The following is a 24,196-nucleotide window of genomic DNA, read 5'->3' as shown; positions in this document are numbered from 1 at the left end:
TGGTGTGACTATGAGGGAGATTATTACAAGAGTTGTCACTGTATTCCCCAGGCTGGTTTACTGGTGTGACTATGAGGGAGATTACTACAAGAGTTGTCACTGTATTCCCCAGGCTGGTTTACTGGTGTGACCATGAGGGAGATTATTACAAGAGTTGTCATTGTATTCCCCAGGCTGGTTTACTGGTGTGACTATGAGGGAGATTATTACAAGAGTTGTCACTGTATTCCCCAGGCTAGTTTACTGGTGTGACTATGACGGAGATTACTACAAGAGTTGTCACTGTATTCCCCAGGCTAGTTTACTGGTGTGACTATGAGGGAGATTACTACAAGAGTTGTCATTGTATTCCCCAGGCTGGTTTACTGGTGTGACTATGAGGGAGATTATTACAAGAGTTGTCATTGTATTCTCCAGGCTGGTTTACTGGTGTGACTATGGCCACAGTCCGAAGATCGAGAGAGCCTCATATGACGGGTCCATGAGAACTCCTCTTGTCACTAAGAACCTCGTTAAGCCGACTGGTATCGCTATCAACCCGGACGGTAACTCACTCAGTTGGATTGATGACCTCAGAACGAAACAGATTGTGCATCTTGTTGGGCAATTCTGTGATCAATATGATACATTTCATACAGCAATTCTGTGATCAATATGATATATTTCATACAGCAATTCTGTGATCAATTTGATACATTTCATACAGCAGTTCTGTGATCAATATGATACATTTGATAGAGCAATTCTGTGACCAACAGGGTACATTTCATACAGTAATTCTGTGATTAATATGATACATTTCATAGAGCAGTTCTGTGATCAATATGATGCATTTCATACAACAGTTCTGTGATCATCAGGGTACATTTCATGCAGCAGTTCTGTGATCATCGGGGTACATTTCATACATTCTGTGATCATCGGGGTACATTTCATACAGCAGTTCTGTGATCATCGGGGTACATTTCATACAACAGTTCTGTGATCAATATGATACATTTCATACAGCAATTCTGTGATTAATATGATACATTTCATACAGCAATTCTGTGATCAATATGATACATTTCATACAGCAGTTCTGTGATCATCGGAGTACATTTCATACAACAGTTCTGTGATCATCGGGGTACATTTCGTACAACAGATCTGTGATCATCGGGGTACATTTCATACAACAGTTCTGTGATCATCGGGGTACATTTCATACATTCTGTGATCATCGGGGTGCATTTCATACAGCAGTTCTGTGATCATCGGGATACATTTCATACAGCAATTCTGTTATTAATATGATACATTTCATACAACAGTTCTGTGATCATCGGGGTACATTTCATACATTCTGTGATCATCGGGGTACATTTCATACAACAGTTCTGTGATCATCAGGGTACATTTCATACAGCAATTCTGTGATTAATATGATACATTTCATACAGCAGTTCTGTGATCAATATGATGCATTTCATACAACAGTTCTGTGATCATCAGGGTACATTTCATGCAGCAGTTCTGTGATCATCGGGGTACATTTCATACATTCTGTGATCATCGGGGTACATTTCATACAGCAGTTCTGTGATCATCGGGGTACATTTCATACAACAGTTCTGTGATCAATATGATACATTTCATACAGCAATTCTGTGATTAATATGATACATTTCATACAGCAATTCTGTGATCAATATGATACATTTCATACAGCAGTTCTGTGATCATCGGAGTACATTTCATGCAGCAGTTCTGTGATCATCGGGGTACATTTCATACATTCTGTGATCATCGGGGTACATTTCATACAGCAGTTCTGTGATCATCGGGGTACATTTCATACAACAGTTCTGTGATCAATATGATACATTTCATACAGCAATTCTGTGATTAATATGATACATTTCATACAGCAATTCTGTGATCAATATGATACATTTCATACAGCAGTTCTGTGATCATCGGAGTACATTTCATACAACAGTTCTGTGATCATCGGGGTACATTTCGTACAACAGATCTGTGATCATCGGGGTACATTTCATACAACAGTTCTGTGATCATCGGGGTACATTTCATACATTCTGTGATCATCGGGGTGCATTTCATACAGCAGTTCTGTGATCATCGGGATACATTTCATACAGCAATTCTGTTATTAATATGATACATTTCATACAACAGTTCTGTGATCATCGGGGTACATTTCATACATTCTGTGATCATCGGCGTACATTTCATACAACAGTTCTGTGATCATCAGGGTACATTTCATACAGCAATTCTGTGATTAATATGATACATTTCATACAGCAGTTCTGTGATCAATATGATGCATTTCATACAACAGTTCTGTGATCATCAGGGTACATTTCATGCAGCAGTTCTGTGATCATCGGGGTACATTTCATACATTCTGTGATCATCGGGGTACATTTCATACAGCAGTTCTGTGATCATCGGGGTACATTTCATACAACAGTTCTGTGATCAATATGATACATTTCATACAGCAATTCTGTGATTAATATGATACATTTCATACAGCAATTCTGTGATCAATATGATACATTTCATACAGCAGTTCTGTGATCATCGGAGTACATTTCATACAACAGTTCTGTGATCATCGGGGTACATTTCGTACAACAGATCTGTGATCATCGGGGTACATTTCATACAACAGTTCTGTGATCATCGGGGTACATTTCATACATTTTGTGATCATCGGGGTGCATTTCATACAGCAGTTCTGTGATCATCGGGTTACATTTCATACATTCTGTGATCATCAGGGTACATTTCATACAGCAGTTCTGTGATCATCGGGGTACATTTCATACAACAGCTCTGTGACCATCGGGGTACATTTCATACAACAGTTCTGTGATCATCGGGGTACATTTCATACTGCAGTTCTGTGATCATCGGGGTACATTTCATACAACAGTTCTGTGATCATCGGGGTACATTTCATACAACATTTCTGTGATCATCGGGGTACATTTCATACATCAATTCTGTTATTAATATGATACATTTCATACAGCAATTCTGTGATCAATATGATACATTTCATATAGCAGTTCTGTTATCATCGGGATACATTTCATACAGCAATTCTGTTATTAATATGATACATTTCATGCAGCAATTCTGTGATCATCGGGGTACATTTCATACAGCAGTTCTGTAATCATCGGGGTACATTTCATACATTCTGTGATCATCGGGGTACATTTCATACATTCTGTGGTCAATGAGAAGTGACCTGCAGGTAGGTTCTGCACATGCTAACTGAACAAAGTGAAGGAAATCCAATGTAAGCAGTAATAATTGGCCGTACTTGTCAGCTTATTGTCATTATATTGATTGATTTCATGACATGTTTTATTGGTTGCATGGCAGGTGATGAGCTATACTGGTGTGACGAGGGTTCTGGAACAATAGAAAAATCTCGACTTGACGGACGCCACCGTGTCGTTCTGTCTTCCAGTGTGGGGTCTCAATATTTTGGCATTATGTATTTTAGTGACTATCTCTTCTTCACCGACTGGTCCCAACAGTAGGTACACCCAGTGCCTCATTCTCAACAAATAAATCATTCACTATCCTTTTTAGTATAGGTGAAATGGGTAAACACTGAGTAGATGCAATCACAGCTTCAGCAAATATGTGTCCGTCACCAGCCTACCCCTGCAGATGGCAGAATCACAGCTTCAGTAAACACCTGTCCGTCACCAGCCTACCCCTGCAGACGGCAGAATCACAGCTTCAGTAAACACCTGTCCGTCACCAGCGGTTGTCTCCCCAAACCCTTACATACCATAACCGCTACAGCCCAGTACTTCTACAATTAGTTAAAACAACACGTTGCATATATCTGTCTGGCATAATGAACTAACCCAAAGGAGAGATTACAGGGTGGAGTATACAGTGTCAGATTACCGGTAAGCTGCACAGAGTATACAGATGAGAAGGGAACAAGATTGTGCTGTTGTTATTCGGGGTTTGATAATTCATTTTAAATAACTGAGATTAATTAAATGTTGAACTAGTTTTTTTAGCTTCCTGATGTATATAGTGAGTAGACAGATTTTGCAAATCGTAATAATATCAATTATCAGAGATAGTAAACTGAGATAAACAATTTGAGATGATTTGGGGTGGTATATACGAGGGGCGCTCAAAAAGCAGCCAGCCTTACTATATTCGTGATGTCCAATGTTTGAAAAGCTTCGATTTTATTTTGAAGAAATTATGAGCAAAACCATATCCCTACCCCTGCAGACGGTCGAATCACAGCTTCAGTAAACACCTGTCCGTCTCAAAACTGTCCTTGCAATTGGTGTAATCACAGCTTTAGAAAAAACGTGTACGTCACCAGCCTACCCATGCAGTAGGTAGAATCAGAGCTTCAGCAAACACTTACAAGTACGTCACCAGCCTACCCATGCAGTAGGTAGAATCAGAGCTTCAGCAAACACTTGTACGTCACCAGCCTACCCATGCAGTAGGTAGAATCAGAGCTTCAGCAAACACTTGTACGTCACCAACCTACCCATGCAGTAGATAGAATCAGAGCTCCAGCAAACACTTGTACGTCACCAGCCTACCCATGCAGTAGGTAGAATCAGAGCTTCAGCAAACACTTGTACGTCACCAGCCTACCCATGCAGTAGGTAGAATCAGAGCTTCAGCATACACTTGTCCGTCACCAGAATGGACCTGCAGTGGGTACTTATTGGTATCCATGTCTCGGTCTCAGACCTGCATGTGTGGTACAGGTATCACACATGATAAAGCTTGACTCTTTCCTCTTATTTTGAATATACTTGTACTTAATTTGGTTACAGTACATGAAATATGTATATCAACGTTGGTCCTAATCTTATTGTCTAATTAGACCATTGACAGCAAAATTAGTAAGAAATGATGGTAAAAACAGAACGGTATTATATATTAATAGATCACAACAAAGTTCTACTATTTATATGCAGAAGTGTGTTTCGGATGAACGATGACGGCAGTGGAATGACAAAGTTGGGGCCAGGTGGGTTTGGGCGTCTTAACGACATCCACTACCACCGAGATGGATGGGGCCCATCAGGTACGTGGCAAACCTCTATCTGTACCCTTACGATGAAGCTACACTTATCACCAAAGTGACGTTTCAACCGTTTGCTGCAATAATCCTTTTGTGTGAACATGTTCGTTTTTACAACAGAGTCTTACAGTTATAAAGAAACGTGATTTTATTGATTAAAATGTTTATATAGTTACTTAAGCGAGCAGCTTTAAGAATATTCTGTCGAATTTGCGTGAAGCTGCTTATTGTCAAATACCAAACCGTCAGTCAACCATCTTTAATTGAATAAGGCAAACCCTCCAACGTTTCCACATCTCAGCGTATATAGAATAATACCTCAGCAGCAAGATGCATTATACAAAATAAATATTGTCCCTGGTTGACTTGTGTTACATTTTAATGTAAACTATTGGTTCATAAAGACTATGGCGTACAAGAACCAAAGACCAAGAAAGTGTCATAATGTTGGGAATCGTCTCTTATTGTTTACATGCAGGCCAACCAATCAGATTTTGGGTCAACTCAGAACGACCGGAAAGGATATTCTCGAAACATTCGTAGCTCTAAGAACTTCTTAAGCCCATTCTTAACACAATGGCTACAATCAAAGTTATGAATTCTCAGGGCTACGAACGTTTCGAGAATAAGGGCCCAGAACTTTAACCTGAACTTACAAGAAGTCGGTATGAGTCAGTGAGAAATCAGCTTTCTCAAACTTTACGGCAATAGTTGTAAACTGATATCATTTCAGAATACGCTTTCAAAAATACATATTCATAATTTACAAACGTTATTTTCTGGAGCGTTGACAGAAAAGATTGTATTGCAGTATTTCCCTCGGACTATGGAAAGTTTCTCCTGTTTCGAATGTTTAACCCTGTGGAGCAACGATGTTCTTACCGAATCAGTCGTTCAGTCGTTTGTACAAAATGTTAAGATTTTCTTGATTTAAATGATTAAAACATACATTCCAACCACACTTTTCTCGGTTTGTTAAACGAAGCCCTCATTGGTCGCAGTAAAGGTGTTTCTGTCGTGACCAGAAGTGATATGTTCTCAGTTTAGCTGCAGCGAGAACTAAGATCTGATTATCTGATTAAATGGGATTTCAAGGACAACTTAACAGGTGAGCGTTACCGTAATCCTTACGTTGTCCCGGCTCTGCAAGCACCAGGCGCCATGTTTCAGCATGGCATGGCTTATGTCCACACACCACTGATTTCATATGAGCTCATAACATAACGGCTTGAAGATCTATGGGATTAGTCAGGTATACGTGTACACCGTCTCAAAAAGGGCCAGGTAATTGTGCAGTCCTTCCTGGAGAGAGGCTATTATTCCACAAAGCGTCATAAGCAGGCTTCATTGCTCCCATAGACAGGACGTGTCGCTCAGACATTTAATCAGAGGTAAACACGGTACTTTAGGTTTTACCGCTATGATTAATGGTGATCGAGGTAGTGACTGACTGACTGAGTTTGGTTTTACGCCGCTTTTAGCAATATTCCAGCAACATCACGGCGGGGAACACCAGAAATGGGCTTCACACATTGTACACTTGTTGGGATTCGAACCCGGGTCTTCGGCGTGACGAGCCAACGCTTTAACCACTAGGCTACCCCACCGCCCCTGATCGAGGTAGTGACGAAGCCGGCATGTTTGATGAACTCTGTTTCAGTTCATACCTGTCCCACATATCGCATTAAAGCCTCAAGCAGTCGCCGAAGGGATCTCTTCAACGACAGATGCTTTTCTTTTCATGAAGTGCAATAACATATGGTTTTCGACCTGTTTCTTTAAAGCAGTTGCCAAGTTACCAGAACAAATTAAGTTTGCAATGTTTGAGGTTTTTCTTTATATTTAACTTTTGCTTTGTGAAGATAGATGTCCTTATAGGCAGTGAAGTTCAGGATTTATGGTGGTATGTGTACAAGAATAATATTATAAAAAAGGAAATAGGGAGTATTCAATAAAAAGGTGTCGCAACTATTCATATTTTATAGCGTTAATGAGCTAAATAGTTGAACAGTGTCACAGGGACAACTGACTGAGACAACGAATCGTAACGCATGTACAGCTCTGCGAAGCTCGTCTACAACACATGCCACTGTCACTGTCACTGTCAATTTCCTCCGGCTACGTTCACGTGAACATCACGAAAAACGCTTGCACGAACTAGGCGTTTTGCACGTAATTCACAATTTTGAATGGAATCATGTTCTAAATACATATTATGCAATCATGCAACCAGGTTCGTAAATAATATCTACTTAAAATGGAATATCCCCTACTTGTTTATAGTATATAAGACAAGAAAACAACATCAATATATTGACACAACATTTTCTAATTTTTCGAAAACGTAGGATTTTATATTTGTTTCAGATCAATGCCGACAACAAAATATTCGTTGAACAACCGCTTCCCCGAAATACAAACGCGTTTTCTTGCGTGCGCATTTCATATAAGATTTTCGATCTTATGTTTCTTGGTTAATTTGAGAAAATTGGGATATTCCGATATGCCAGTTACAGTTAAGGGTCAGATATTCCGATATGCCAGTTACATGTAAGGGTGAGATATGACGATATGCCAGTTACATATAAGGGTGAGATATTCCGATATGCCAGTTACATGTAAGGGTGAGATATGACGATATGCCAGTTACATATAAGGGTGAGATATGACCATATCCCAGTTACATGTAAGGGTGAGATATTCCGATATGCCAGTTACATATAAGGGTGAGATATGACGATATGCCAGTTACATATAAGGGTGAGATATTCCGATATGCCAGTTACATGTAAGGGTGAGATGTTCCGATATGCCAGTTACATATAAGGGTGAGATATGACCATATCCCAGTTACATGTAAGGGTGAGATATGACGATATACCAGTTACATGTAAGGGTAAGATATGACCATATGCCAGTTACATATAAGGGTGAGATATGACGATATGCCAGTTACATGTAAGGGTGAGATATTCCGATATGTCAGTTACATGTAAGGGTGAGATATGACGATATGCCAGTTACATATAAGTGAGAGATATGACGATATGCCAGTTACATATAAGAGTGAGATATGATGATATGCCAGTTACATGTAAGGGTGAGATATTCCGATATGCCAGTTACATATAAGGGTGAGATATTCCGATATGCCAGTTACACGTAAGGGTGAGATATGACGATATCCCAGTTACATATAAGGGTGAGATATGACCATATGCCAGTTACATGTAAGGGTGAGATGTTCCGATATGCCAGTTACATATAAAGGTGAGATATGACCATATCCCAGTTACATGTAAGGGTGAGATATGACCATATGCCAGTTACATGTAAGGGTGAGATATGACGATATGCCAGTTAGATATAAGGGTGAGATATTCCGATATGCCAGTTACATGTCAGTGTGAGATATGACGATATGCCAGTTACATATAAGGGTGAGATATGATGATATGCCAGTTACATGTAAGGGTGAGATATTCCGATATGCCAGTTATATGTAAGGGTGAGATATTCCGATATGCCAGTTACACGTAAGGGTGAGATATGACGATATGCCAGTTACATGTAAGGGTGAGATATGACGATATGCCAGTTACATGTAAGGGTGAGATGTTCCGATATGCCAGTTACATGTAAGGGTGAAATGTTCAGGTACGCCAGTAATATTTAAGGGTGAGATATGACGATATGACAGTTACATGTAAGAATGTGATATTCCGATATGACCCAATCAAATATCCGCCAATCACGTCAGGAAATCACTTGTAATATATTCACATTAATGTTTCCTACTTGAGAAGTTCATCATTTGATTTACCCTCAATACGTTGCATTAATTATTGAACATAACTGGTTAGGAGAGTATTATAACTACTGCGGGAAGGTTCTTGTATACAACCACTTGCGATAATGACCCGTTTGTATTTCATTAATTCAGGTACTAATGCGTGCAGCAATGGGCGAGGTGGGTGCAGCCATATCTGTTTGCCTAATCCTGGCAACGGGTTTTATTGTGTTTGTCCAGCCGGCCTCACCCTTCAGCCAGATGGACTCACCTGTGGCATAAGTGAGTTGTTCTCAGTGAAGGAAGTTCATTCAAAAGGTTTAATTTCTATAGGAAAATGTTTGAAGGCCTGTGTGTGATGCGGGACCATGAAATCTAATCTCACATAAATGAGATTAAGTAGCTCTGTTATAATCTGTTGTGTTAGTTTGAGTGGGTGAGTGAGGTACCGCCGTGACTGTATCATCACGACCTATCAGCCTATTGTGGTAAACGATTTCTTGGACGTTTACACTTTTATAAAACCCACGAGCAGGATGGTGGGTCCGAACATCTGACCATTCTTGTATGGCACTAACTGTCCTGTAAAACCGTGTTTTTTTGTGATATCATGAACATTGTACTTTGAGAGTCATTTTCTGTGTAACTATGTTTTCATGCTGATTATCGTGTATTTTGTTCAGCAAAGCCCTGCCCGGCACTCTTCTCTCCGAAGTATGGATCTGTATCCCCACGCAACTGCACAGAGGTAGAAGCTCCGGTGGGGAAATACTGCACAGTCACCTGCATGCCAGGCTTCTCTCTCACTGGTCAGTCAAACCTACAGTGTATGAGCAATGGGCAGTGGAACAACCTGGGAGCTCCACTTTTATGTCAGGGTGAGACACTGAAATATATATCCAAAATGTTCAATAACCAGAACACCAGTACTAAAATATTGGGTGTCACAGATCAATGTGTTCCATATGTTGAGTGTAAAACATAGATCTGACCTATACTATTCAGTGGTAGATGTGTACATATAGAAATGTTACCAATAGCGTCGACACCATGGATATCAAAGTTCAGTAATGCGAGTGCCAGAGTTTGATGTCTTCAATAATGCGAGTATCATAGTGTTCGATGATATAAGTGTCAGAAATAGGCGCGTTAAACAAACTGAGTTCCATGTTTGCGTCGCCGAGACCTTTGACTCCACTTAACGTCACCAATATCCCAACCACCCTCCGTGTAATAAATAGAGATTATTAACCGAGTGTGTTTCCCTATCATTAATATCATATATTAGGAATAAAAAGTGTATTAAGCGAGACTTTTCTTGGTAGTGTTTCTATTTTCATTGGGATAATCACCTCAACAATATCAGTTTCTGATACCTGACGGAATCGATTTTTCGTCTTCTTTGTTGTGATCGATAGATCCAAATCCTTGGTTGATACCTGACTTAGACGATAGCCTGTCACTCATGCCTCATAATTCGTACCTTCACTTTAAACGAAGTTCTCCGTTTCATGTTTTCCAAAGTCAATTACTGCAGTAACGACTCCAGAACGTCTGTCATCAATTCTTACAGAATCGCCAATTTTGATAATGGGGGCAGCCATGTTTGTTTACAAACTCGTCCAGGCAGTGTAAACTCGCGACGACGTCATCAATGAAATGTTAAAACGTTTTAGGATTCGCATGGCATGTATGGAGTTTTGAGAAAGTAGTTCGTGGATTGACATAATTTGCATAGTTATCAGATTTGGATACCAAGTTTATCAGATTGCTTTATTGCACCGATAGCACCCTCCATTAGATGATTCCCAAGCAGTCAATGATTTAGGTATCCGTTTTGTCCACTTAGTTAGGGCGACACGTGTGCTATCGACTCGGAATGTTGGTGGTTAAGTAGTTTGGACACAAGAACCAAGGTGTTATTACAACAGTGAAAATCATATATTAAACCCAGAAGGGTACAAAAAACATAAAATCACTTGTAAAGAAAAGTCCTGCATTTATGAAGTGGGTTCACACCAATATACAAGTTATGTCATAATTGTCATGATGGCATCATCGAGTCTGGACAAGGCGAACACACACTCACTCATGTAACTCATTGTTAGCCACCGACCTACGTTAGAAGACACTACGTCAATACGGTGGCCCTTGTAGGAGATTTTCTACTTTCACTTAATTGTGCGTAACGCTTGTATTAGCATTACCTTGTCACATGTCCACCTCTCTCATATATGAACATTCACAATCATATATAGTTTTGTGTTATGGTCGCTTCAGTCGTTCATGTCTGACAAAGGCACCTGGATCCATGCCGAAACATCGATATTGCCGTATATGAAATTGCTGTTGTCTAGATAATTCATTTCCTCTTTCAACATAGAAAATCACATCATTATGCAGACGTTAGAATGAGCCAAGACGTTATATTTCATATGACATGATGCGTTGTTATTATCAGACACACAAGGTCCTAACATCACTTGCCCACAGAACGTAGATGTAAGAGCACCTCAAGGATATGAAACAGCAACAGTCAACTGGACGCATCCAACAGCAACCGATAACACTGGCGAGAGTGTGAGCATATTTCAGAGTCAGACGCCACCAGTTAACCTAGGTGATGGAGAATACACCGTCACAGTGAGGGCAGTTGATGTTTCGGGCATTAGCAGTACTTGTGTCTTCAGGATAACAGTCACAGGTGAGAATATATGTCTCGGGCATTAGCAGTACTTGTGTCTTCAGGATAACAGTCACAGGTGAGAATATATGTCTCGGGCATTAGCAGTACTTGTGTCTTCAGGATAACAGTCACAGGTGAGAATATATGTCTCGGGCATTAGCAGTACTTGTGTCTTCAGGATAACAGTCACAGGTGAGAACAAGTTTCTGCCGAAGTGTTTGACAATATCTGTGAACTTTGGTTCTGACTCTCACCGTGTACTGTGTGCATGTGTATATCGCTTTTCAAAGATTCTTGTTATGTCAGGTATGTTGTCCTTATCCGGTCACTGTTTTGTGGTGTTCACGTTTGTCATGTTTTTATATATATTGAGTATGTATTGCAATATATGTGATGTTATCAGACATGCATCTTTATCAGATTAAGTTGTTAAAATAGGTTCTTACTCTACGGTACGATCTGGTTATACCCTACGCATTAGTGCAGATCAAGGTTATCTGCGGGATCCGAGTTTTCCCATACAAACCAGACTCCCGGTTTCAAGAATTTTTCTCATACTTTGTAGGTCTATAGCCGTCACTATAGATGAAAGCTTTCCATAAGTTATTCAATACCCTATGATTTCCTGCTTACATTTTCATATCGTCCTTTTTGAACATGTGAGCATCAAATTTATAAGTACTCATTGTGAAAGATATGATATAATCGTTCTCTATCATAACAGCTATTGTACAAATATACATAAGTAATGGAGACCCATTGCAAGGCATATTCACCGCGCTAATTAGTGGAGACTGTATACCCAGTCTGTATCGTACTACTTCGTTTCGCTACCTCTTAACTATGATACCGGCGGAAATAACTATCTTCGGTGTTCCTGACTCACAATATACGATTTTAGAAGTATAGTCGTGCCAAGCTCATTTGAATGAATTTTTCATTATATGTCAGTTTAGGCTTTTGAAGTTGGTTAAGTTCCCTTCCCTCCATGCTCTTACTTTGTTTAGAGCAGATCACAATTTCTGCTAGCCTTCTGAGTCTAGGCTCACAATATAAGACTCCCAGCTTCAAGCATCTTACTGTTTTCATGAACATATTGCATTCATAATTATGCAAATGACGACGCATTTCACACGTTGTTTTTGTTCCTATATGTCATATGTGTACTTATCAGTCACCTGTATTTTATCAACAGCTGGAATTTCCGCTCACCTGTGTTTTGTGTTTACATGCATGTCAGATACTTATTATTGTTATCTTATGTTGCGCCGATGTTGACAATTCGATTTATGTATTTACTAGTAGGTTCCTGTATATCTAATCTAACACCATTAGGATAATTGGACTAACACCTGTCCGCCATCCGGGTAGGCGGGACCAGTTGTTTAGGTATCACAATCTACCCATCACTCGAAATGTAAATATGTATGATGTCATTTTGTGTATACAAATTTCGGGACGAAATTTTAAAAGAACAGGGGGATACTATTAACACGGAAAAACTGGACAAAGTTTTACCAATATTGTATAATGATATGTGTTATTGAAAACTGGAAATATTACAGACTAACTGACCACGTTCCTCAATCTTAAACCCGTGAAGGGTCACATTGATAACGTACATCGGACATAATCCGGGACCAGTATCCCTTAAGCTAATAGAACCAAGGTGCAGTACGTTTATCTGTATTGTATATTTATATCCCATGGTCAAATCCCGTGCCACATATACCTACGTGGCATACTCGCGACTGGCCATCGATGCTTCGGTCCAACTAAATGACATAATCTCGAGTTGACAATACCAACGTTATCGTAAGTTTTATCTGTAACGCGATTATCTGCGACAGCGTGAACAGGTATATAATACGGGCAACAGTCACAATTCATGGGGTGACTGTCTAGTAAATTCACTCCAGTATGTAACTCTACTTTCTTCTAGTTTGATAAATCTTTACCATTGCTATTCTATGTTAACTTTAATCTATTGGTCATCTCTTTACTATTTGTTAACCATGGCACTACCTTCAGGTTGATGTGGAACGAGGCATCCCTTATTATATGTATCATATATTCTGTATTACTGTTTAGGATTGTTTATTTAATACTGATAAACACTACGCAGTTTTGTGACTATTATAGAATATATAGAGTGTGTCGGGCATTTTAACTATTGTAACACAAAGGTTAAAAGATATGTACTATTGTATTACGTCGTGAATACTATGCTGTTGTGTGACTGTTACAGAATGTAGTTTGTATGAACGCCCGCTGGGTTGATGTGTTACAGAATGTAGATTGTGTGAACGCCCGCTGGGTTAAAGTGTAGAGTATTGAACAATTACATTACGTTGTATACTTTTGAATGTGTATCATGATTAATGTAATAGGTGTAACGAATCTACATGTGGTGTTTATGTACTTTGATAGATTATTGCATTGTTAACATGTTCTAATAATTAATTATAAACCATACTATTATTGACTGATTGTGTAAAATAACTCCTAGATCCTTGTTTATTTACTCATGTGTTGTGTTGTGTGTGGGTTGGTATGGTTAAACCTCTTGCCAAGCGAGCTGATTCCCCAACTCTCGCGTTTTAATAGCATCAATCGTTGTGAATATAAATTAAAGTTATTGTTGAAAGCACCAAATCTACAAAGTGTTAAACATCTATCAACATACATCTATCATAGGTTCAACAATAGACAATCTGTTTCAAATATTATGTGACTGTACACACTTTAATTGAATTGAATTGAGTGACTTTAGTTTTACGCCGCACTCGGCAATATTTCAGAATTGTGTCGCCCAGGTTGATTGATATGATGCTATGAGTGTCGTGATGTGGGGAGCCATATCCTACACGCAGAAAGCTAACTTTGCGCGCCTTCAGGGCAATTTAACTGCTATTCGGTACAAAGACGAAATCTTAAGGATTCGCATGGTTCCGATCACTGGCCGCCAGGAGTTGTTCCAGCAAGAGAAAGCCAGGCCTCACACAGCACATGCCACTATTCAGTATCTTCAGGATGAGAACATCACAGTGCTTCTTGTGAAGACCTTGGCCTTTCAAATCGCCAAACTTCAATCCCATCGAGCATTTGTGGGATGACCACGGTCGAAGCGTACGTAAACCAGTTAGATCAACTGTCGCAGGCATTGCAAGGGGAATGGACCAGAATCCAACAAGATCGAATTTAAAGACTTATCCAGTCCATGTCGTGACGGTGCAGAGAAGTTTTGGCTCCTGGTGTCCACAACAGATATTGAAGACAACGCCCAACCAGGAACGGGGGCCTTCAGTTAATGAACTTTTTATAAGCTATACGTGTTAACAGTGAATTTTGGCTGTAACTGATCCAGAATTACAGGTGTTATCTCACTTAGCAGATCAAATTCGTGAACATACACCATTATGTTTCTTTTATGGGAGAGTATATATTACAAACCATGCTTCTTTCCTTTATTTCCTGTACTTTGAATGTACTTTGTTTGTTGTTTGTAGTGTTGACTTGCTCCGACCCCAAGCCCCCTGCAAATGGATATATTGATTCAACCATCTGCAGGTCTTTCTATGGGTCCAACTGCCACATTAACTGTCGCCGAGGTTTCGCTCTGTCTGGTCGACGTAACGTAACATGTGACGTCGATAGTGCTGGCGCAGCTCATTGGACAATGAATGGTACCACTTGCACAGGTATCTAATGATATCAATCCATGATAATGTCTGTCTAATAAATCTGTCTTAAAACAGGAACTGTTGAAACTATTTCCAAGCACACAAATTCCATATAATAAACTAGTATGCTAGTGATTTCTGAACACAATAAACTAATCTCACACATATATTGCCTGTTTAAAGAACAGTTTATTGAAATGGGTTCTATTTTTTTTAAATTTATTTTTAATTTAATTGTAACCAGTACACCGCTGACCTCTACTAAAGCTTAACAGGAACGATGTAAAGCACGAGAATTATTGCCACACAGCAGGATGGATGGATAGGTGGGTGGGTGGATGGCTGGATAGGTGGGTCGGTGGGTGGGTTGATGGATGGATGAATGGATGGAAGAAGAGAAGGAAGGGTGTGTGTGTGTGGATGGAAGAAACGAAGGAAGGTGTGTGTGTGGATGGAAGGAAGGGTGTGTGTGTGTGTGGATTGATAGATGGATGGAATGAAGGAAGGAAGGATGGGTGTGTGGATGGATGGGTGAAAGGAAGGAAGGGTGTGTGTGTGGATGGAAGGAAGGGAGTGTGTGTGGATGGATGGATGGGTCGGTGGGTGGATGATGGAAAGAAGGAATGGTGTGTGTTGGTGTGTGGATGGATGGATGGAAGGGAGGGTGTGTGTGTGGATGGATGGATGGAAGAAAGGAAGGGTGTGCGTGTGGATGGATGATAGAAGGGAGGATGGGTGCAAGGGTGGGTTTAGCTGGATGGATGCCCAAATATACGTTCATGCTGATTTTCTGGCCTGACAGAAGATGCAAAGAGATGAATGTGCGAAGAGACCTTGGAAGTTCCATGGTGTTGTATGTGCGAGTTCATGTTGTGCGCTTTGGTCCAGCGACAGAGCAACTCTGAGTCAGTGTGTGGCCCCGTGGAAGTCAGTGTGGGCCTCTATAAGCAGCAGGAGATCGACTTACTTGCTCTATCCTACCATGAAGGTTGCCAGCGCCTTGAAATCCAGGAGATCTTTTATGCCGGTCATTCCCATGTTTAGGTTGTGTTTTCATATGAACATGTATTGTATTCTTCACGAGGTATATATTTTCAGTACATACATAGATATGTTTATGTTTGCATATGTCAGAAAATATATTGTATCTTCACGAGGTATGTATTTTCAGTACTTGCATAATTTATATATCTTTATGTTATGTTTGCATATGTCGATCAGAAAATATAGTTATAAAGATACATGTGCATGCATAGACTTGCACAAGTCTCTAAGATATAATTAACAGTTTGAATGTTAATTTCTACAAAGTATATATACCCCTCAGAGACTGGCGTCCTTGCCTCTTTAAAGGACACAATTACTTTATATCCATGGGCTTCAGTACAGCCTTGGGGCAAGGCTAATGCATGTACTGAAAATCACCTTCTGTTGTTAACAGCGACATCGTTGTTTACATAAACGTCATCTTTTACCAGACGTCTAATGTTTGTTCCCAATAGCTGTATTTCCACAAACATTATACACTTTATTGTCATGGAAAAATATCTTCTTATAGCTATCACCTGCCCAGCACCACCGACTCCACTCCACGGTAGATTGCAGAGCTGTGAAACGCCTTACAGTTATCAGGAGCTCTGTGAACAGTCGTGTAACGTTGGCTACACGCCTCTCAGTGGTACGACAATCAGGCGTTGTGAAGAAGGTACTTGGTCTGGACAACAGCTAGTCTGCACCAAGACAAATGTCACTGGAACCGGCACAGTCACACACAGTAAGTTTATGCTGGGTTATTACCGGCACTGTCACACACAGTCAGTTTATGCTGGGTTATTACAGGCATTGTCATACACAGTCAGTTTATGCTGGGTTATTACAGGCATTGTCACACACAGTCAGTTTATGCTGGGTTATTACCGGGTTATTACTGGCATTGTCACACACAGTCAGTTTATGCTGGGTTATTACAGGCATTGTCACACACAGTCAGTTTATGCTGGGTTATTACCGGGTTATTACTGGCATTGTCACACACAATCAGTTTATGCTGGGTTATTACCGGCACTGTCACACACAGTCAGTTTATGCTGGGTTATTACCGGCATTGTCACACACAGTCAGTTTATGCTGGGTTATTACTGGCATTGTCACACACAGTCAGTTTATGCTGGGTTATTACCGGCACTGTCACACACAGTCAGTTTATGCTGGGTTTTACCGGCATTGTCACACACAGTCAGTTTATGCTGGGTTATTACCGGCACTGTCACACACAGTCAGTTTATGCTGGGTTATTACCGGCATTGTCACGCACAGTCAGTTTATGCTGGGTTATTACCGGCACTGTCACACACAGTAAGTTTATGCTGGGTTATTACCGGCATTGTCACACACAGTCAGTTTATGCTGGGTTATTACCGGCATTGTCACACACAGTCAGTTTATGCTGGGTTATTACAGGCACTGTCACACACAGTCAGTTTATGCTGGGTTATTACCGGCACTGTCACACACGGTAAGTTTATGCTGGGTTATTACCGGCATTGTCACACACAGTCAGTTTATGCTGGGTTATTACCGGCATTGTCACACACAGTCAGTTTATGCTGGGTTATTACCGGCACTGTCACACACAGTCAGTTTATGCTGGGTTATTACCGGCATTGTCACACACAGTCAGTTTATGCTGGGTTATTACCGGCACTGTCACACACAGTCAGTTTATGCTGGGTTATTACAGGCATTGTCACACACAGTCAGTTTATGCTGGGTTATTACCGGCATTGTCACACACAGTCAGTTTATGCTGGGTTATTACCGGCACTGTCATACACAGTAAGTTATGCTGGGTTATTACAGGCATTGTCACACACAGTCAGTTTATGCTGGGTTATTACCGGCATTGTCACACACAGTCAGTTTATGCTGGGTTATTACCGGCACTGTCATACACCGTAAGTTTATGCTGGGTTATTACTGGCATTGTCACACACAGTAAGTTTATGCTGGGTTATTACCGGCATTGTCATACACAGTCAGTTTATGCTGGGTTATTACCGGCACTGTCACACACAGTCAGTTTATGCTGGATTATTACCGGCATTGTTATACACAGTCAGTTTATGCTGGGTTATTATTTATTATATACAAGATGCAAAATGGACGACTTATTTTAAGCACATGAGTTACTTTTCTGGGTTGTCTTTCCACCACGTACACGCTGCAAGGCATCTTGGAGGTATTCTATTTACTAACTATATCAGAAGATGAATAAATCGTACAAGAATCGTAATGTGTGCTCAAGAGTAGCCATGGTCGACATTTCTCTTGTATAGACTATTTGAGCTACATATCGACATCGAACTTTCTTAACGTGTAAAGGAAAATCAGACTTATACTGAAATGTACTAGCGTTGAATGCTGTACCCCTTCGCTTGTCATATCAGTGATCGCAGGCTTGCTTGGTCCAGACTAAAATGATGTTACTATTGAGAAACCAAGCTAGGCCTTGTGTAAGTACTCATATATCGTTGAACCGTTTAAGTCCTTGAACGTCATCCGAACTTCAGTTCCAAAGAGACGAACTTTATCCTTCTAATTGTACCGAAGACATCTATCACCAGACGCTATAGAGGGTCAAAATAACACCAGTTACCTGTCTGTCGAAATCGGTTCCGGTGGAATGGAATGACTTTATCAAGAGAACCATAAATCTCTTTTACAGGACAGCTACTAGTATGTCCCTTCTTGGTAAATCCAAGTCATGGCACCATTCTACCAAGTGTTTGTGTCGGATCCGACCTTCTACCTGGCACTCGCTGCACACTGTCATGTGAAGAGGGATATCAACCACTGTCCACTAAAACCCTGACCTGCAGCCCCGCCGGGGAATGGACTCCCTATGCTAACGTACTGGCGTGCCTGTCTTCAAATGCATTAGGTAACACCTAGAGAGAGATAGAAGCTTGTTCATGGCCTTATCTCACTCACTCACTCACTCACTCAATCACTCACTCCACCCACCCACCCACCCACTCACTCACTCACTCACTCACCACTCACTCCACCCACCCACCCACCCACCCACCCACCCACCCACCCAGGATAGGAGAATCGAACCCGAGTGTCAAATGACAGATCAAATTCTCCTTGTTTACAGCTCTAAGCTGACAGAACATCCAGCTGACCTGGGCCCCTATTCTCGAAAGGATCCTAGCCGTAGGACATCTTAACTTTCATCCTAGGGTCTGGGATAGGTGTCCTACCTTATTCTCGAAAAGTATCCTAGCGCTAGGATATCCTAACTTAGGACAAATACAAGGATAGGGTCTGACTTGTCCTATCTTAGTGGAAGTCAACATGGTGTGGTTCTTGTTCGTTCGACAATTTTGACGTTGTCAAACAAAATAACTCACCTAAATTACATTTGAAATTACAACAGCACACAGTTTTGATGAGTTAAGAAGAGTTTTTTGTGTATATATTATCAATGTATAGGTAATGAATAGACACACTTGTTGCAATGCACATATTATTTAGATCTACAAAGAGATTTGTTCAATTCTTACCTATTCTCGGCCTTTTCAAACACAACATTGCTCTTTACTGTCACGTTGCCGTGAAATGTCAATGTCAAGGCCAATTTGATAGCGGAAGTAACTCCTTTTTATTTCCTAGGTGAATTTTCTGTTTGTGAGATGACGCATAATGAGAGTTCATAAAAACGGAAAATATTTTTTGCACATATCTTATTGCTTTTTTGGCAGACTTTCAAACTCTGAAACTGAAATGTTATCTCCTTGTCAAATAAATGAATTTTCAAAAACTTCAAAACTACTATAGTGTGATGAAAATATCCAACATATTAACATATAACAATACTTTTTTCTGGAAGTAAGGTAATTCTAACAAATAGATATTAAAAAATCTCATTAAATATTTTAAATCTATTCAAGTACTAATTTACTCTGGATACAAGATGTGTATTTTAATTATAACTATAATCAAATATTATTTCTCCTAGATCTACTAAGTGCACCAAAAGCTGAATTTCACCGCTTTCAAGCTTTTTACTGCGATTTCTAGTCTTACCATTTATCGTGTAAATGAGATTGTAGTTGCCCTTTATTCACTGTATGTGTGTTTTTATGGAATGAATCATGGGTAATATTTAGGGGAATCCCCAACTTAATGAATGTTTTCTATCTCACCTACTGAAGAGCTCGCTATCCTAGCTAGGATCGGTAGCTCAAGCTAGGACAGACATAGGATCGTTTCGAGAATGGGTCTTATCCTAACGGTAGGATGTCCTAACTCATGTCCTAACTAGTTAGGATCTGTTTTAGCTGAGACACTTTCGAGAAAAGGCACCCTGGACCCAAATTCGGAGCCGCCCTAACTCACCAACTGTCAATTTCTAATCATTAACACAAGAACTACTGTGCTCACATGGGTATTTGTTTTAATGATAACAGTCACTGATATAAACCTTATTTAGGCGATAGATCAGAAATGATGTATCCACAATTAATCTTATGATTGTGTCGGAAAGAAGTACATAAGTAATAATTGAGGAAATGTCACTGGGAAATCAAGTGAATCAAAATGTGAATCGTTTGAAACATGTTTCTAATATGCTCTTTAAATGTTACATCAACGCAAATATTGCAAAATGTGTTATACCAGCAAAACTAGAAAACTTAAAGGTATTTTAACTTTCATATGATGAGACACAGTTGTATATGTATGTAATTACATACACCTTACCACGCGAGTGTGCTGTAGGGTGTGCTGTAGGGTGTGCTGTAGGGTGTGCTGAGCAAGGTTGGCTAAGTAGATGTGTGATCCTGATGTACACCTTTCAACATCCTCAAGGATAATACGCCTCTTTATCACATAATGCCATTCTTTAATTCTGTCATAGAACTCCATTTCACATCCTTCACAAGTATGAACTAAACAAAGCATATTGTGGTGGAATATGCCCCTAAATATACTACTGAAATAAAGTAACTGTGCATTATTTGATGTGCCATGGAAAAGACAATACGAGGGCCGTTCAAACAGTAGTCAACCTAACTATATTATCGATGTCCAATATTTGAAAAGCTTCCATTTTACTTTGAAGGAATCATTAGCAAAGCTATATCCAAACTTCCACATATGTGGGTAATGTGGTTAACGAGATATTAGTCATCACAACACATTGGGTTATAATATTTCTTTAAAAAATGCAGAAAACGATCTGTCATTTGGTACCTGTTGGATAATGGTATGCCCTCAGATAATATCATATAAAATATTTTCAGTATAGTATTGGATGACTTCCAACATGCAAAGATTTGGATTGCTTGATTTATATTTAGACGGGGGCTGTTTTTAAGGACACCCCCATTATAATTTTAAAATACATCGTGTCCAGATTTTATTGTTGAAGTCATTCTGTTTGTACACAAACCGTTGACATAGAATGGCTCGTGGTGGCATGTGGAGAACTGACTACGAACACAGAGACTACTTGTATTTACTGGAACTGTCAATGATGGCAAGCAGAATTTCCCAATTCAATGTGTGTATGCAATGTGACAAGTTGTCAGGTAATATTTCAGACAAGAGTTTCGCTAGCAACCTCAGTAACCATCATATTAACTCAGCTCCCATTGGCATTGTATTCTCTTGCATCCGATGTTTGTTTTGTTTTCGATTGTCTCCTTGTTGATACCAGCAAGAAGTGGTATGTGAGCATGTTGGATTTTGATGAGGTGACAAACAGTGCGGACATGTTTGTAATGTATCTGTGAATATGTTGACATGGTTCCAGGTGAATCACCAGATACATCATCGTCGGTGGTGGCGGGGACAGTGACCGGTGTTGTAGTTGTTGCCCTCATCACCGTCAGCGCAATATTTCTACATCTGTACCTGTAAGTACCCTCAGTACCATCTATCACCGATGTCCGGGACATCCAACGAAGCTTTTCATGCACACAAAACTTTCTTTGACTTTTTACAAGAAAGGCTTGGTTGCAAAAGCTTGGTTCATACTGTGGAAGGAATTCAGCTCAAAGATGTTATAGTCAATCCACATTTTACAGTTTATCCCTCAGACATGCGTTTTGATATGTACTCCGTACAGGGGACAGGAACAGTTTGTAATGGTTCAGGCACGAATAAGCAAATAATGATGGATCGTTTGAACCAATTCAGACTTAACGTACATTTGTACACTAATCCTAAATTCCTAGCTCTAACTGACCAGGAAATCATCATGTACAGACGGCTACATTTATGTGCCTAAAGTGTACAGTTGAATAAATTCAGCTATTTTCATGTTGGAAAATAAGGTTAATAGAATACCTAAACACTAAAACAAAATGTTTACTTTTAACCGAACCTCGGAATGGATACTGTATATAGGTGTAATTGTGCATCAGAAACGGTTGTTACCTAGCTGGTCACATTTGGTTCCCATTTGGTTCATACTTGCAGTACATACAGTATATCAAACATTTAACGCCAAAGTACAGTTTGATCTACAAGTACTTCTAAACAATTGTCAACTGGTTCTTTACGATATAATATCCATTGTAGAAACACTGAATGTTATACAAACGATATCACAGAGGGACCAAATGATGGCCATGCATGTTAGGAATGAGTAAGCGCCTATAAGAGTGTTACTCCGCGGAGATTCTGGGTTAGAATATAGGACCCAAGAACTCTTTTCCAGTCGTAAGAGGCGAGTATAGGGATGGGTTGGTGAGGTTAATCGACTCGGTTGATTGCATGTCTTCGTATTCCAATGGGGTGGATGGACAGTCTTAATGGGGTGGATGGACGGTCTTAATGGGGTGGATGGACGGTCTTTATGTCAAGCAATTGATGATTTTGCTATCGTACACCTGGAATGTTGTTGAAAGTGGTCTAAACAACAAAGGATCAAGCCTATATCTCATTGAATGTATCATTCTGCTTCAGGAAACGCCGTTCACGAAATGAAGAAAGAGAAGTATACGAGCTACAACATCGTACAAGAGGCCTAGAAAATCCAGCTTATCAGAACCAAAGTTATACTTAATTGCCATGACGCTCACTCTATAAAAAATGACTCTTCCCAGAAGACTGCATCCTGGGGGGAAACCTCTGGCATGAAACGCATGAGCACAAGGAACAAAGCGATACTTCATATGGACCTATTGACGTACTGCTGTTTCACATTCGTGATTTACTACTGTCATTCTGCGACAAGCTGAAGGCGATCCATACCAGGGTTATATAATGGTAGAGGAATACACAAACTACTTCAGTCCATAAACTACTATAATTCTGTAGTTATAATCATATGTAAGGCTTATTGTAACAGTCAGTAATTGCCGTCTTAAATGTAATTGAACTTCTTTCATATGTTAAACAGTACAAACATTAATTTGTTAAAGGTCACATGCAACGTAAAACACAACTTTGCAGATTCTGATACCTTTCGGTATGGACTTACCGAAACAAAGCGTCAAAAATGCAAATTCAACTTATAAAGTTGAAAAATAACGCGATGAAAAAAAACGCGCGAAATCGGAGTTCAAACGTTTCACTAATTTTCCCCAGACTTTTCTGGGGAATACGGGTTTCAACAGCTGGGCTGCGCTCATAGCATGTGCGCAGTGAAATAGGTACGCGCAACTTGGAAGCGGGCTGTCTGGTGAATACTCGGTGAAGGCTTTGGTGTGAGCTATTTTCATAATGTTTTGTTGATATCTCACAGGCGCGAGCTTTTTTATATGTTATGACAGTAAATAAACTGTTTATATAATTTCATTTGTCTATTTCACCACACGTTCTTCTTACCGAGTCACTTTCTCAGTTCGATACTTAAAAGCAATGTCATTATTTAGCGTTGACACAATTTCTAACTGTGATATAGATATGTCGCTGTCACA

General features: G+C 39.9%; 1 protein-coding gene across 1 annotated transcript in view; it reads left to right on the top strand.

Moving 5' to 3' along the window:
• The window catches only part of LOC124253292, a 28,554-nt gene extending 4,862 nt beyond the window's left edge, over nt 1-23,692 (top strand). The window contains exons 6-17 of the mRNA XM_046687036.1: nt 418-545; nt 3,406-3,562; nt 4,998-5,107; nt 9,048-9,176; nt 9,578-9,772; nt 11,356-11,598; nt 15,090-15,281; nt 16,822-17,037; nt 18,988-19,203; nt 22,084-22,186; nt 23,241-23,446; nt 23,524-23,692. Coding sequence (XP_046542992.1) covers nt 418-545; nt 3,406-3,562; nt 4,998-5,107; nt 9,048-9,176; nt 9,578-9,772; nt 11,356-11,598; nt 15,090-15,281; nt 16,822-17,037; nt 18,988-19,203; nt 22,084-22,186; nt 23,241-23,340 — 1,789 coding nt within the window. The 3' untranslated portion in view covers nt 23,341-23,446; nt 23,524-23,692. The remainder of the gene's footprint in view (nt 1-417; nt 546-3,405; nt 3,563-4,997; nt 5,108-9,047; nt 9,177-9,577; nt 9,773-11,355; nt 11,599-15,089; nt 15,282-16,821; nt 17,038-18,987; nt 19,204-22,083; nt 22,187-23,240; nt 23,447-23,523) is intronic.
• The last annotated feature ends 504 nt before the right edge of the window (nt 23,693-24,196 follow it).

The sequence above is a fragment of the Haliotis rubra genome, unplaced genomic scaffold (assembly GCF_003918875.1).
Source record: "Haliotis rubra isolate DU_JTF1 unplaced genomic scaffold, ASM391887v1 Scf538, whole genome shotgun sequence".
NCBI classification, from domain to species: domain Eukaryota; kingdom Metazoa; phylum Mollusca; class Gastropoda; order Lepetellida; family Haliotidae; genus Haliotis; species Haliotis rubra.
This window is presented reverse-complemented; position numbering and strand designations above follow the sequence as displayed.